This window comes from Myotis myotis, unplaced genomic scaffold, assembly GCF_014108235.1.
Source record: "Myotis myotis isolate mMyoMyo1 unplaced genomic scaffold, mMyoMyo1.p scaffold_m19_p_1, whole genome shotgun sequence".
Lineage (NCBI taxonomy): Eukaryota > Metazoa > Chordata > Mammalia > Chiroptera > Vespertilionidae > Myotis > Myotis myotis.
In genome coordinates, this window is record NW_023416313.1 from 57,589,689 (window position 1) to 57,605,943 (window position 16,255).

Below are 16,255 nucleotides of genomic sequence, written 5' to 3' on the forward strand. Positions count from 1 at the left end.
CTAAAATAATTTAAAACAGTGATGTGGGTTTCTTATAATAAAGCTAGCTATGGGAATACGGCTTAGGAAATCAAGAGAAATAGATAAATAGCATGTCCTCTTATTTAACAACTAGAGGCCTGATAAATGACATTTGTGCAAGGTGCTCGGCCCTCGCAGCCCCTCTCAGCCTTGGCCAGCCCTCACAGCCCTGGCTTCATCTGGAAGGTCATCTGGACAGTCATCTGGAAGGTTGTCTGGATGGTCTTTCTGCTGTTCGGTCTAATTAGCATATTAGCTCTTTATTATATAGGATTGTCTTGAAATAGAGTGAACATTTCACAATTCAGGATTGAAGCAGACAATCGTGTGTTGGTAATGGAAAACTGGATTTTCAGAACAGGATATAAATTTAAAGGGCCTAATTTCATCTATTTGTTAAATATTTATTGAACACTTACTGTATGGCAAGCACTATTAGAGGTGTTATGATATTATATTGATCTATCTCAATAGGCTAGCCAAAATGAATTAGCTGCAAAATGCATCTCCAGAAAATTAACTGGTCAATCTGTTTGATATACTTTAAGTATTGTCTTTTGGATACTGAAAAGTATGTGCCTAAAGTGATGATTCTGCTTTTGGCACAAATGATATTGAGCTAGTCATTTTCATAGTTATGACTAGCATATCGAGTCACCTCATGATGCCACTGTAAGATTGTTATATAAAGTCAGCAGAAACAATGCCTGCTATTCTGTTTGTTATGTGTTCCAAGGCATCCTTTAACTATAAAAAAAAAAAAAATCAACATGCTCAGTCTTAACTATCACATGTATCAAAAAACAAGGTGCTATATCAAAAACCAGTAAGAATTCAAATAGCATTGAAGAAAAATTTTGACAATAAGAACTCCTCAATGAGGCAGCTATTTTTTGTCATATTCCCAGTAATATTTTAAGCTTTTATTTATAACATTCATCTTTTAGAATTTATATAAAATTCTTTATTTTTTTCCTACTGGTGAACAATGGGATATTAGGCTTCTTTGCAAATTATCATAGCATTGTGGTTCTATTTAGTTGCTACTCACTTCAGCCAAAACACTGTACACCAATAAAAGATTTCAAGAAGTTCAAGTTCAAGATTTCAGGAAAAGACTTTCTAGTATAATGAGGTTTCCAACTCCAGAATGAAACATAATTGGATAATGCCTTGTGATAATTAATAATGTTGTGAAGATTGAGAGAAAAAATCTTAATGAAGTCTTCACACATAGGAAGCCTTCAGTAATTATTAGGGGCTTGGGGTTTTTCTGATCCATTATTGTTTGGCCCACAGTTTTCACTGAGGTCTTTAGCTCAAAGAGGAGTAGGTCTTCTTTATGTTTATAAGCCTAGCCACCCTCTACTGTGCTTTAGATCAGGCAGTGTGCTTTTTGAAGGGAATAACCCTATAATTTATCCTGTATCCCTAATTTCTGCAAGTTACAGATACATATTATAGGTACTCAGTAAAGACATGCTGAATAAATAAATGGTGGAATCAAATAATAATCAGTCAATGAATAGATACCTACTTTGCACAGAGGCATAGTTTCTGTGTCATAGCCAAAAGAAGCCCCCTGAGCTCAGTTCCTTTAGTTCTAGTGCTACTTAAACTTACAAATGTTGCTTCATTAATATGAACCCCCTGTGTCTCAGACTTTCAGAAATCAAGAAAATCATTTTAAATAATTGATAACCAACTCAAGCATCAGCAAACATTTAGAAAGGACAATAAGTTAATAACTTTTTATTTAATAACTTTCAGATAAATGTTAGGTAAACACTGATTTGTGATTACCAAAATAACCAAAACGCAATGAAATCTATTGCTAATACACTTATAAGATGTTAAGATATTGAGAAAGTGACTTAATTTTGAAAAACAAGCAAACGATATTCTACTCCAGAAGTGGTGTTTTCTATTAAGATTTATTTACTCTCTTTTATTTAAAAAGCATTTATTGAACATTTACTGAATTAAAGCAGATTTCTGGGTTTGGAAGTCAAGGATAAGGATGTGTTGGTCCTGTCCCCGAGGTGGTCACCTTTGAGTGAGAAAAACACAAACTGTACAATTAATGGTAATGCCCATTAGGATCTCAAAAATTCTGCAGGCACCAGTGGGTATGCCTGCAGTTTCCAACACGGGCTCTCTCTCTGTGTCTATACTCCCTGGTTAAAACCCTGACTCATCTGTTCACTGCAGCAGAGGTCCAAAAATAGCACTTTCCACAAAACTTTTTAATTCATATGAAATTTAACAGCTCCGTACTTTTTTGTTCAACTGAAAAAAGAAGGCTTACCTATTTCTCAAGAGGATCAAGAGTTTTTGCAGTTTCAACTCCCTGTAGGTCTATATTTTTGTAAAGGATTCATACCAGTGCAAACTAAAAATTGTTCTTTTATTGTCTAACACTTCAAAGACAGATTTCTCCCCAGAATATAACAAGAAACTGCTTGCTTGCAAAAGTTGATTGATGGGATTATAAAAAAAAAACAACAAAACAAGTAAGAGCAGTTTAAAAACTTAATCCCATTTTCTTCAAATAATTCAATTAAGAAATAAGGCTAATACTATTACAGATAATATACATATTTTCTGTTGATAAATAACTATGTAGGCAACTTTATTTTCTGTGATTTATTACTGATAACAGTGAAAATTGGAAATATAACTTATTTTTAAAAAGCCACAGATTAAGATCCAAGAGGTCTGAAGTCTGGATATACTTGATCACTAATTGTTGACAAATTACTTTAGGTCTTTGTATAGACTCTCGGGCAAGAAATTGGGAGCAACCTAACCCTGCTGGTGATTACATGAAACACCACAGCACAAGAATCCATGAGATGTCTCATGAAACCAGAAGCTTCCAAAGAACACATTTTGAAAGGAAATGCCAACATATTATTTTGTCTCTGAAAACAGTGCTACAGGAGAGAGAGAAAAAATAAATGTTATTAACAAATAAAAATTCTATATGCAAAGTAAATGAGATATGGAGTCCCAATAGAAAGTTTCTGCTTGCTATAATATTTTTAAATTTGGGGAAGTTACAGACTATGCATTATATTTTCTAGCCACTGAAAGCTCCTAGAAAGCAAAAAGTTCAGTCATTAGAAAGGTCACGCTTCACTTCTCTTTATTTCTTTGCTTTAAAAGAGATCTTGTTAGAACTACATTCTGTATCTTTACTCAAATATTGGGAGCTAATTTGAAAATAATTTCAACTTATACAAACACTTTTTGGACTAAAACAATAGCTGATGTTTTTAGATTTTTTATTAATAATTTTTAAGATCAGTGGTGTGTGTTTTTTGTTTTTGTTTGTTTGCAGGGTTTTTTAATCCTCACCCAAGGATATTTTCCCATTGGTTTTTGTTTTAGAGAGAGTGGAAGAGAGAGGGAAAGACAGAGTGAAATATCGGTGTGAGGGAAACACATCGATTGATTGCCTCCTGCACTAGCCCCAACCAAGGCCCCGGGCCAGGGAGGAGCCTGCAACCAAGTTACCTGCAACCGAGTTACCTGCCCTTGACCAGAATCAAACCCAAGATCCTTCAGTTCACAGGCTGATGCTGTATCCATTGAGCCAAACCAGGTAGGGCTAAGTTCAGTTTTAATCTTGAACTATGTAAAATATGAACTTAGTTTTTTTATTTGTTGTTTATTTTTTAAGTGTTTAATGTCCATAGTAAATGGCTAGGATCACAGTCATAAAACTTAAAGTGGTAGGGCTCAGAAATTCATTCATTTCCGCGAGAGAACTATCACAGTTGCAACTGATTACATAATCATGTATCATGTATTCAGTCATTAGGTTCATATTTGGTAAAAGCCTGCCCTAGGCCACATATTATTGTTAGTCCTACAGGGCAGCAGTGTGCAAATGAGACAAAATTCCAACAATGTGCTGGTAAATGTTCAACATTTCAGGGGTGTTGGAGGAGGCAAGAGGACTTATTTGTAGCAATTGCTTATTTACATTATGCAAAACTCCTTCCGTGACAGATTTTAATCTACCAACCTCTCATCATTGAACTTAGAGTTGGGAAGAGATGTGTACAACCAACACTTGTGAGCCCATGTGAGCGGGTTCCGACACACCACTGAAAAAATCCTGCCCAAGTAAGAAAATGCACTCTAGTGGAGACAGAGAAGCAACATACCTGTCACACGGATAATATATCAGATACCGAAAAGTGTGTGGCAGAAAAAAGGAAAAGCAAGGAAGTTGAGGAGGCAGTGTGAGATAAGAAGAGGCAATTTTAAATAGGATAGTCAGGAAAATCTCCCTTTAAAAATGGCATTCTAACAAAGCCCTGAAGTTGTGAAGGAGTGGGCCAAGTGGATAATAAAGGAAGAACACTTCAGGGAGGGGTTCCTACTGGCTAGATGGTAAAGGCTTGGGTATTTATTTTAAGAATTTTGGTTTTTACCACAAGTAAGATGGGAAAACATTGCAAGGTTTTTGTTTTGTTTTGTTTTGCTTTGTTTTTAGCCAAGGCATGACATGATCTCACTTATATTTTTCAAATGTCACTCTTGGTGATATTTCCAGAGTAAACATTTGGGGGTGAGCTAAGTTGGAAGCTCTTGCAATAATCCAGGCAAGAGGTGATGGTAGTGTGGACCAGAGTGGTAATGGAGAGAATGGTAAGAAGTGATGAGATTCTAGATATGTTTTGAATGTAGAGCCAACAGAATTTGCTGACAGGTTGGATGTGAAGTGTTGCCCAAAAGATAATTCCAAAAATTTGGTTCTAATCAATTGGAAAGATGGATTTAGCATTTACTGAAATAACGAACAAAGACATTTGTAGGAAAGATCAAGGGCTTGGTTTGGAATATGTGTAATTTGATATGCCAATTAGACACCTAAGAGGAGATGTAGAACAGAGAGTTGAACTACAAGTCTGGTTTCAGGGAAAGGTTTGGGTTGGAGATACAACTGTAGGAGTATTCATGATACTGCTAATAATGAAAACATTGGGACTCGATGGGAACACCAGAAGAGTGAATGTACATTTATTTAAAACTAGAAGCCCAGTGCACTTGAGGGGGGGGGGGGGGGTTTGTCCCTCAGCCTGGCCTGCTCCCTCTCACAGTCTGGAAGCCCTCAGGGACTGTCCGGCTGCTGTGGAGGTGGGAGAGGCTCCGACCACCGCCAGTGCACTCACCAGCCATGAGCCCGGCTTCTGGCTAAGTGGCGCTCCCCCTGTGGGAGCACATTGACCACCATAGCCCAGCTCCTGCATGGAATGTGTGGTCCCTGGTGGTCAGTGCATGTCATAGCGACCAGTCATTCTGCCCTTTGGTCGATTTTCACATTAGCCTTTTATTATATAGGATGGACTTGTCTATTTGACAAACACATATTCCAACACTGTTCTCAGTGCTTTGTGAGTATTAGCTGATTTAATTCCCGTAACAATAGAAGATAGGCAGCATTATTTTCCCCTTTTCACAATAAGAAAACTGAAGCACAGAGAGGCTAACTAACTTGCCTAAAGTTACAAGTAAATGGCCAAGAAGTGGTAGATACAATTTCTAGTCAAGGCTCTCCAGCTCCAGAGTTCTTGTAAGAGAAGTTACCAAGGCCTTGAGGCTTCAGTCACCACGTTTGCAGTTTTGGGAGATGAGACTAATCAGCAAATCCTATTCACAGCAGGTGACACATTTTACTTTTCCACAGCAGCTTTAACTATGTTCAGGGAGGATAAATATACCAATGTTTTCTTTCCCTTTATACTTCTGTATGTTTTCTCTAAGAAGCTCATATTAATAGAATTAGAAAAGATTGTATTAAAATAATAGGAGCTGCAGAGGAATTTTTTTAAACCTTGTTTCAATGGATGCATATCTTTTCTATTTACCACACAGTTAAATGAGAAGATACAATAAAAAAATGATTACAGACAAACTGACGTGAAGCACTCTGCTTGGGGTGTAAATGGAATTATCATAAAATTTACAGTATTTTCCAAAGAACGATTCCTGAGAGAAATTGGGGTGTAAATGGAATTATCATAAAATTTACAGTATTTTCCAAAGAACGATTCCTGAGAGAAAAGGGAGCACTATTAATTATACACTGACAACAGGCTTAGGTTAGGACTCCCTTAAGCACATCTGTAACAAGCATAGGTGCCTCAAGGAGCCTCTCTCTTAAAATTAGAGTTGATATAAATACAAGAAGAAATTCCAACCTGCTCCATTCTCACGACCAGTCATCGTTGTCACCTTCTTACTATTCATTATAGATTAAGTCTACTTATTAAATTCATTATTTATTTGTCATTATTATTGCTTAGATGTTATTACTAACTACTGGTTAGACTGGATATCAGCAAACTGCATGTTATTACATAGGAATATTGGAGCTACTCAGGGCCCATCAGTCCTTAGGATGAGAAATAGTAACAGAGACTTCATCCTCATTTCAAGAAATTGAAAGGAAATTTTAAAAATGTTAAGTATAAGTGAAACCTAATAAGAAACCACTTTATAAGTGATTAAATGCTATATTTATAATCATTAAAAGGAAATCTCTTCATTCCTATTCTAACTTAAATGAACTAGGAAAGAAAAAACATTTAAGTATCCTCTTCTACTTCCTAAACTACTTTTAATATTACTTAAATACTAGATTTGATGTGGAATATGTGCAAGATGGAATGGCAAAATGGAAATACAAGGGAATATACTGTACCTTGTTTTACCTCTAAGGAACACACACCTGACAAAAGGCAATTTTCACATCCAAGGTTGGTTCACTGCAGTAGTACAATAAATGGAGGCTCATAAATACCTATAGAGAAAAAGGAGGGGTGTGACTTTTCAAATCACCTAATTATTCATTATTTAATTATACAAATTTTAATATAATTTGAATTATACACAAGGTGTCATGCACAACATATTTCAGCATGATCCTTATTCAGACCATTAATAAGTACTTTTCACAAATTATAAATATTAAGTAAAAAAGAAGATAAAAATGTCCTATCTTCTATAATGATCAACATCATCACAATCATAAAGAATAGATATAAGAAATTGAGTACACATAATAAATTAAAGTATATTCTGTCATATAACAATTTCAGTTCTAGGCATCTAATTTTAAAAATTTCTCAAACATTAGTTTCAAGAGGATATATATACATATATATACATATATATATATATATATATATATATATAGAGAGAGAGAGAGAGAGAGAGAGAGAGAGAGAGAGAGATGTTTATACTAGAAAACAGGGACTATTAAATAAAATGTAATTTGTAATAAAATTATATTCAGGAATTGGAATAATTAAATTAGAGTTTAAGGAATCAACATAGATAAAATTTTCAAACATGATGCTGAGTGGGGAAAAAAGCAAGTTTCAAAAGAGTATGAAAACCATTATATTATCAATGTAAACTTTAAAAATATACAAAATGATAATATATATCACTTTTTTAAATAACCATATAACCATAGACTAAAGAAAATAGGGCACTATATTAACATGGTTTAATCTTGATGGCGAGTACAAATATTTCAATTATATTATTTTCTGTATGTTTAAAATATTTTATAATTCTGTAAAGTTTTAAGAAGACAAAATTTATCTAATGGTATAAATGCTAAGTTACTTGGAAATGATGAGGCAGCATCACAGAAATCCAGATGAAATCTTATCAGTTCAATTAAACACACTTTGTTGAATGTTTATTGTGTGTATGACACAATTCTGTGAGATGACAGAATTTTAAGACCACATTGACAAAAGACTTGTTTCTGGCAATATGAACAAGTAGATATCCTGAAAACCACTCTCAAGGCAAAACTCCTAAAAAAGGTAGATGGAATATACAAAATATCTTCTAAAGTGCATAGCTGAACTGCCCAAAAAAGGCAAGAAAAGTTCTGAGGCACTGAAAACAATGTGAAAGGATCCATGCAGAAAAGTCAATGAGTTGAAGCTGCCGCTTGGCCCAGGCCATCTGCTGATGTCTGGAGACTAGACCCTGAGTTCTTAAAGGGCAGCAATGCAGAGTACAGGAAACAAAGCTTCGAATCCACCTATGCTGGGAAATCCCACTGGCGACCCCTGCAAAACATTTCCCATAGGAAGTTCTAAACACATGTCTGAAGCAAGCTAAACAATCCTGGAAGGAAGGTCTGAATTTCAAGAAAAAAACGTTTTACATTGGAACTTGTGCAGATTTTTAAATTTAAAGAAGAATGAAAGGACAAGAAACTGTAAGACATTCCTGAAGAAAAACAAGGTGGGCATTTGTCTGTGGGAAGGTGGGGGGGAAGCAGGGAATTGCTCTACCACAGATTGAGATTTGTTTTTTAAAACTCTAGTAATTAATGTTATGTAGGGTTGATGCAGAGACAGACTAACAATAGAATCGAGAGCCCCAAAACACACATACATATATGGCAGCGGTTCTCAACCTGTGGGTCGCGACCCCTTTGGCGGTCAAATGACCCTTTCACGGGGGTCGCCTAAGACCATCCTGCATATCAGATATTTACATTATGATTCATAACAGTAGCAACATTACAGTTATGAAGTAGCAATAAAAATAATTTTATGGTTGGGTCACAACATGAGGAACTGTATTTAAAGGGCCAGAAGGTTGAGAACCACTGATATATGGAAACCTGACCATATTATATTTTGTTAATATAGTCACTTAAATCTAATTATATTAAAGATATCTCAGAATAAAGAAAGTGTGCATTAAGTCCTGCTGAGACAATTGGTCATCAATATGAGGTAGAGGAAGGGAGAAAGCACATCCCTGTTGGGAGACAATTCTCTGTGGGCCTCTCACATTTCTGCATGTGTTGCAAACAAAAGTGTCGGATGCCTTTATTCCAGGCTATCTTCTTAAGGGTGGTTATACAACAAACAGCCTTGGAAGAGAAAGATAGCGTCTCCCTCTGGAGCAGAAGGCCAACTTTGATTACTTCCCAGTATAACGTAGATAAGATGTCCCTCTGAGACAAAAAGTAAGGTATGTTTACTATCCTATATAATAAAGAGGTAATATTTTAATTAACCCTCACGCCCTCACAAGATGGTTGCCTATGACCAGGCCAGCAGGAGGGTTAGTGAGGGACAACCAAACGACTGAACAGCAGGCTGCATGGGGCGACTAGGCTGGCAGGGGGGCAGTACAGGGTGACCAGGCTGGTGGGGGGTTTGGGGGAGCTGTTAGGAGCGACCAGGCCAGTATGAAGGGGGCAGTTGGGGGTGACCTGGCCAGCAGTGGGGGTCAGTTAGGGATGACCAGGCTGGCAGGGGGGTCAGTTAGGGGCAATCAGGCTGGCATGCAGAGGCAGTGAGGGGCTTCAGGCTGGCAGGGGGGTGGGGGGCAGTTAGGGGCGACCAGGCAGGCAAGCAGGTGAGCAATTAGGAGCCAAAGGTCCAGGATTGTGAGAGGGATGTCTGACTGCCAGGGATCCAAGGGGTCCCAGATTGGAGAGGGTGCAGGCTGGGCTGAGGGGAACCCCTCCCCCCGCCCGTACACAAATTTTGTGCACCAGGCCTCTAGTGCATTATAAAAGATTTGAATTCCCTTAGGTTGGAGTTCCTCTACTATAACATAACTACATGTGCAGTTGTCACTTGACCTTCTTTGAGCGACCCTGTGAGAATTGGGGCCTGAGAAATTGTCTTTAGTATTTATATTTTTTATGCTATTACAAATGGCATAATTTTAATTTTCATTTCCCAAATTCTCATTTCTAAAAAAAAAATGATTTTTGTAAATGACCTTATATTTTACAATAAATTCATGTGTTAAATCTAGTAAATTCTTGGTGGACACAGAAACTGTCTGCAAGAGAAGACAGTTTTTACGTTTCTTTCCTAATCGCTTTTTCAATCTGCTTTTTCTTGCCTAATTGCAGTACAATGTTGAATAGAAATAATGAGATGATGATTATGTTTGCTGATGACCTCAGATGTATTTATGTGTTTACATTTAAGGTAATCATGAATGTTATTGAGTTTAAATCTACCACTGTACTATTTGTCCTGTATTTTACACTTACATTCTTTTTTTTAATTCATTTATTCTCCTACCCAGCCTTTTTTTAAAGAATTGTGTAGCTTTTTGTTTTTTATTTTATTTTATATAATAGCACCTTAGTTATACTTCTCTTTTTTCTTCTTCTAGAGCAGTGGTCGGCAAACTGCGGCTCATGAGCCACATGTGGCTCTTTGGCCCCTTGAGTGTGGCTCTTCAACAAAATACCAACTTCTGCTCATGGGCCACGAAGTTTCAATCACACTGTACATGCGTGCCCGCACGTGGTATTTTATGGAAGAGCCACACTCAAGGGGCCAAAGAGCCGCATGTGGCTCGCAAGCCGCAGTTTGCCGACCACTGTTCTAGAGTATATCACCTGCATTTTTAATTTTTATTAATCTAGCATTAAATAATATTATTCCACTTCACATATAATTTTAAAAATTTACAATAGTATACTTCAATTTCCCTCTAGTCCTTTGATATTGTTGTCATATATTTTACTTATACATATTTTATAAACGCCATAACACATTGACATTATTTTATATTTATTCACATGTTTTCAGTTATAGTCCTTTTATACCTTACTTTTAAACTTTTAAGACTTTTTAAACATTTATGTGTCTACAAATGGTTTTATAATTTTATTTCCATTTTCCTAATGCTCATTTCCAGCATTTAAAATATGTTGTTCCATTGTCGCTTCATGATCTTGTCGCATGCATTAAATGGGGATACTTTTTCCTCAGTCTTCTCACAGCGCTTTGTTTATACTTTTAGTATGAATACCTTACAATATCGTGACTTTTCATTCATATGTCTGTTCCATACTACAGTATTACCTTCTCGGGGAAAGTGATTATGTTTTATTCATGTTTAAAACCTCAAGGCCCAGCATTATTCTTAGTATATAGTTACTGTCAAGCAAATGTTTATTAAATAAAAAGAGAATCCAATTTAAACCTTGCCTTCTATAGCCCAAATCTAAGTATCTTCATTATCTCCTCATATTGAGACCTGTCAATTTTCAATAACTTTGATGGTAACCAATGAAGAATGAGGAGTTGCAGCAGTGGAAGATGTGCTGCCCAGCAGGACTATCTTTGTTCTCCGCTGCTGACCTGGACATGTGGGAAATAACATCCAGCCCACCCCCTGAAGTGAGCAATGTATTTTAATTTTTAATGAATGAATAATCTCCCTATGAAAAACAAGCATCCTGACCTTCCCTGGTTTGCATTATAAAGACTTCAAATATAACACCATGACTAAGTCACTCAGCCACTGCAGAACCTTCCACAAAGGGACAAAAAGAAAGAGAATGTTCAGTATGATAATCTCAGTGAATTGCAGAAATCTAGTTTGGTAATTATATTTCTTGATAGCATGGCAGAGAGCATTTGGCACCAATGCATAGAAACAACATACACGGCAGGGCATTATCTCAATATTAGTCTAAAGTGAAATTAGTGACAATATCTGGGTGCGATATAGGACCCGTGAGGAGTTTGCAAATGGGAAGGGATGATAATTGGGAGTTTAGTGCTTTCAATTACTGGTTGTTCTCCTGGGAGAAGCCCCATATGTGCATTCCTTGCTGTGTACTATTCTGAGATTTTCCTCATTACATGCCTGTATGAGTTAATGGTTACTCTGAGCAAAGCAGTAGGCCAAGTTGTATGAATGAAATACACTTAAGAATTTATTATGTTGAACTGGTGCAGAGCAGCTGCTATAAAAGAATGCAACGATGGTGTGCTTTAATAGCTTAGATCAATACTTAGATTTTTTTTTTTTTGTATGCGAGATGTGCCAACTAAACCACAGGAGGGTTGAGAACCTTCACAGATGCAAAAAATCAAATTGTTCTGGGCAACTCCAGGCTCCCACGGTTTGTCACTGAAATGCAATATATACAAGGGAAAACCAAATGAACTACTGATTACAAAAAAAAAAAATAACTTCCAGCAGCTTCTAAGCTGAATTGGTATTTAAGAAACTCATTATATATAAATTATTTTTGTATTTATTACAAGTGACTCTCTTAACAGTCTGCATTGTGTATACAGTAGTCATTGTTAATTACAAAAAATACTCTGTATCTTCTATGCCCAAAAGGAATCTCCAAACTATGTGAAAAAAAAAAAAAAAGCCTTGAAATTAGTAATTATGTTTTCAGGCACTGATATAGAAAATAGAATTAAATTTAATTTCCTATTAAGTACTGTGTAAATGCTTACTTTAAGATATTATTAATATTATTAAGTCCTTAGGTCCATGGATTATCATTTAGAACAGGGGTCAGCAAACTGTGGCCCATGGACCAAATTCAACTCACCACCTATTTTTGCAAATAAAGTCTTATTGGAACACAATCATTCATTAGTTTACATATCACCTATGGCTGCTTTCACAATATAATGGCATAGTTGAGTAATTTTTTCAGGGACTGAGTGGCCTGCAAAGCATAAAATATTTACTATCTGTTCCTATATAGGAAAATGTTGCCAACTTCTGATTTAGAGCATTCTACCCATAAACATCTAGAAATACATCATTAGTTTCAGTATGAAAGCAAAACAATTTACTATGTTTCTAGATATAAGTACATAAATATAAAAAATACTTTCCAATAAATAATTTTAATAAACAGTGTCTCCTTCCAAGGAATCTGTACTTGTCTTCATCTAAAAGTTATATATCTCTTAAAATATTGTTCATGTGACAAGACAATTGCTCCCACAGAAATTCTTTGATAACTTATTTAGCAGGAGTTAAGCAATAGTTAGAGACTAGAGTGTAAAGGATGGGAATGAAGCAGCGCTGGCCAATGTGTCTCAGTTGGTTGGAGCATCATCCCATGCACCAGAAGATAGCAGTTTTGATTCCAGGTCAGGGCACTACCCAGGTTGCAGGTCAGATCCCCAGTCAGGGTGCATGTGGGAGCAACCAATCAATGTTTCTCTCACACATTGCTCGTTCTCTCTCACCCCCCCCTTCCTCTCTCTAAAATAAATCTATAATAATAAAAGCATAATATGCTAATTAGAATGGACGACCTTCCAGATGAAGCCAGGGCTGTGAGGAAAGCCCGAGATCCGGGCTTCCCAGGTGGGTTCCCGAGTGCCAGAGGGAAGCCAGTGCCAGCAGCCGGGAGAAGGAAGGCCTACTCTTTCATGAATTTCGTGCATTGGGCCTCTGGTAAATAAATAAATAAACAAACAAACAAATAAATAAATAAACAAAATATGGGAATGAGGCATATGCATAAGAAATGGGGTGGATTATTAAGAAAGAAGATAAAATAAAAGATGTAGACATGGTGAAATTCACCAATTTAAGAATTATAACACTCGCAAACATTTTTAAGCTCTCCTAATTTTGAACACACAGCGCTGATTCTGGTCCTGGGAACCTAGCAGAGTCAGTTAACAGGGAAACTCTTTTGCATCACAAAACTCTAGATTAGCTGAGCAAACTGTAACAACAACAACAAGAAAGTTAATGGGCCACTGAATTTGCATTTAAAAAAGGAAAATTGCCAGTGGTGTTCTGACATTGGCTTCTACTCTCAGAAGCTGACTGTGCACATTTCTTCCCAACTCCATGCTTAATGGCACCACTTCAGTTGTTTAAAATTGGCTATGGCGGGAATACTGACACCATGAAAATTGGCTAGTGCTACAAATCAGAGCACTTTTTCCAGAGAACTGGTGATGAAACATTTACTAGCACATCAAAGAAAGTTATCAGGCACTAGAAATGAAAGAAGAAACCGAAAGATGAATCACAAATTTCCAGAAATATCACAAGGAAAGAAAGCACACAGCACAAGTGAGAACCATCAGATACGGTAATGGAGCTATTACCACCACAAGAACTCACATGATAAAATCAGTTGGAAAGACCACAAGTTGGAATGAATAAAATCATTAGTCAGAATACAAATTAAATGCCATAAAAATAAGCTATTGCTATGATAAGAAGAAAAATAGATAGATTTGAACATAAACTAAACAGATGCTGTGAAAAAAGAAGCTTTTAAATTAAATATCTAATATGTTAAATAGGTTAAATACAAACAGTTGTGCTAATGAATTGGAAGGAAATTCACAGGAATTTATCAGAATAATAGAGATGGAAAATACAAAAATATCTAAGACTGAGAGATATGGAATAACATTTTAATGAATAGACTCGGTGGAGGCAGGAAAGAAGGAACAGTGATGTCATGAGTCTTCCTTCAGTTCCATTTAGCATTAACATATGAAAAGTAGGAGAGTAATATGTTCTTTTCTTCCTCTACACATGTCTATCATATAATTAACTGGTTGGCACTTAGAGGAAATATACATATTGAACTCCACTTTTTAGAAAAGCAAGTTCAAGCTTTTACAAGTGTTCCTTAACAAAAAAGCACAAAAATATTTTAAGTTTCTTCTAAAGACATATCCAGCCTAGCATATTTATTACAGTTTTTCTAGCTAGCGTTTTAGCATTTGGATCAGAGTAAATGTCTCCCTTCCTGTTTATTTTCTCTTTCTGTCCCAATCTCTAGGCTCTCTATGTCCTTTAAGTATATTCAGGAGGTTCAGCTGTCTTAACTGTCTCACAACATAAGGGACTTTTGAAGGAACCATTTGAGTATCCCTGAGGATCAGTATTTTTATTAATTTTTATTAACTGAATTTATTGGGATGACATTGATTTGCAAAACCATACAGGTTTCAAGTGTACAACTCAATAAAACATCATCTGCACACTGCATGGTGCACCCACTGCCCCAAGAAGGTCTCTTTCTATCCCCATTGTCCCCATCCTCCGGCCCCCACCCCCCAACCCTCCCACCCACCTCCATGTAATTCCTTCACCTTCTTTTTTTGTATCACTTCCTCCCCAATAAAATGGTTAGGGAAGTTTTCCCTTTCCCTGACTTGAAAACCACTCCACCTAGCCCCTCTGGAACAGAGTCCAGGGAGTAGAAGGGAATTAGAAAGTGCCAATAGGCTGAGAAAGTCATGGTTCAAACTCCAAGGAAAAGTCTAGAAATGTAGAAAGACCAGTTTCAAGCTAGAGAAGCAAAATTGAGATGTGGTATCAGGTTGGAATCTACCTAAATAGGACAAGTGTAGGAGTGTAAGTCCTGAGAAATTGCTTCCAGAAAACTCCATCCAGCACATCACCACCAGCTTTTATAGGTCAGTGGCTTGACAGGAATAGTTCAAAATGTAGGAGGAAAAAGCCACAGGGGATGGCTACTCTGCTAATTTATCTTATGCAACAAACAAGGCAGTAGAGAAATTGCAGTAACCAAGTATATTTATAGATCATAAAACAGGCACATTTCTTATGGATGGTGAGCGCTGTACTGCAAAGCCCAGATTCTCCCTTTAGGACTGAGCTTCATTTCTCCAGCTGCTGGGAATTTTGGCTGCTACAGCACACAGGTGGGCCTCTTCTTAAGAATGGCCCACTGCTGTCCTGCCAGCGTGATTGAGTGTGGACCTATGAACCAGGAGGTCATGGTTCAATTCCCAATCAGGGTATATGTCTGGGTTGTGGGCTCATTCCCCAGTGTGGGGCATGCAGGAGGCAGCCAATCAATGACTCTCTCTTCATTGATGTTTCTATCTCTCTCTCTCTCTCCTTTCCTCTCTGAATTCAATAAAAATATATTTTTTTAAAAAAAAAGAATGATCCACTACTAAAGGGAACTTCCCTACCCAAAGTTATACCCCTTTCCCAATGAATGCAGGGTACAAAGTCTCCATCCCAACCCCCAACACATACATACCCTTTGTCATAACTCAAGACATCTCTGGAAGGTCATTCCAACTTCGCAGCTGCTCTTGGCATCAGCTACAACCCCTTTTGCAACAGCATTACAGTTTGGCTTCATCTTGTGCCCATGCTGTGCTCCCCACCTCCTGGCAGGTGTTTTCCTAAAAGCATTCCCCAACAAATCACTCTCTGGATAAGAATATGTTTCCCAAGGAATCCAACCCAGAAAAGTTGATACCAGAAATAGTTCTGGGAAGCACACTTTAAGACAGATTTGGATCTGGATCATCTGTCTGGCAAGGACAATCCCATCACTAGTCATAAGGCCTAGCATGCAGCCGTGAAACAATTGTTATAGCTTTGATAGGTGGTGACCTGAGATGGAATGCACTAACATATGCAA

General features: G+C 37.0%; 1 protein-coding gene across 6 annotated transcripts in view; it reads right to left on the reverse strand.

Moving 5' to 3' along the window:
• Nucleotides 1–16,255, reverse strand: part of MAPK10 (mitogen-activated protein kinase 10) — a 274,871-nt gene that overhangs the window by 141,053 nt on the left and 117,563 nt on the right. For 4 of the 6 annotated variants that reach the window (XM_036338712.1, XM_036338703.1, XM_036338708.1 and 1 more), the window contains exon 3: nucleotides 6,767–6,838. The exons of 1 other annotated variant lie outside the window; for it this stretch is intronic. In XM_036338712.1, the coding sequence (XP_036194605.1) occupies nucleotides 6,767–6,832 (66 nt within the window). In that variant the 5' untranslated portion in view covers nucleotides 6,833–6,838. Of the gene's footprint in view, nucleotides 1–6,739; nucleotides 6,839–16,255 lie in introns of all 6 variants that reach the window. One more of the 6 variants, XM_036338721.1, reaches the window with a different exon arrangement.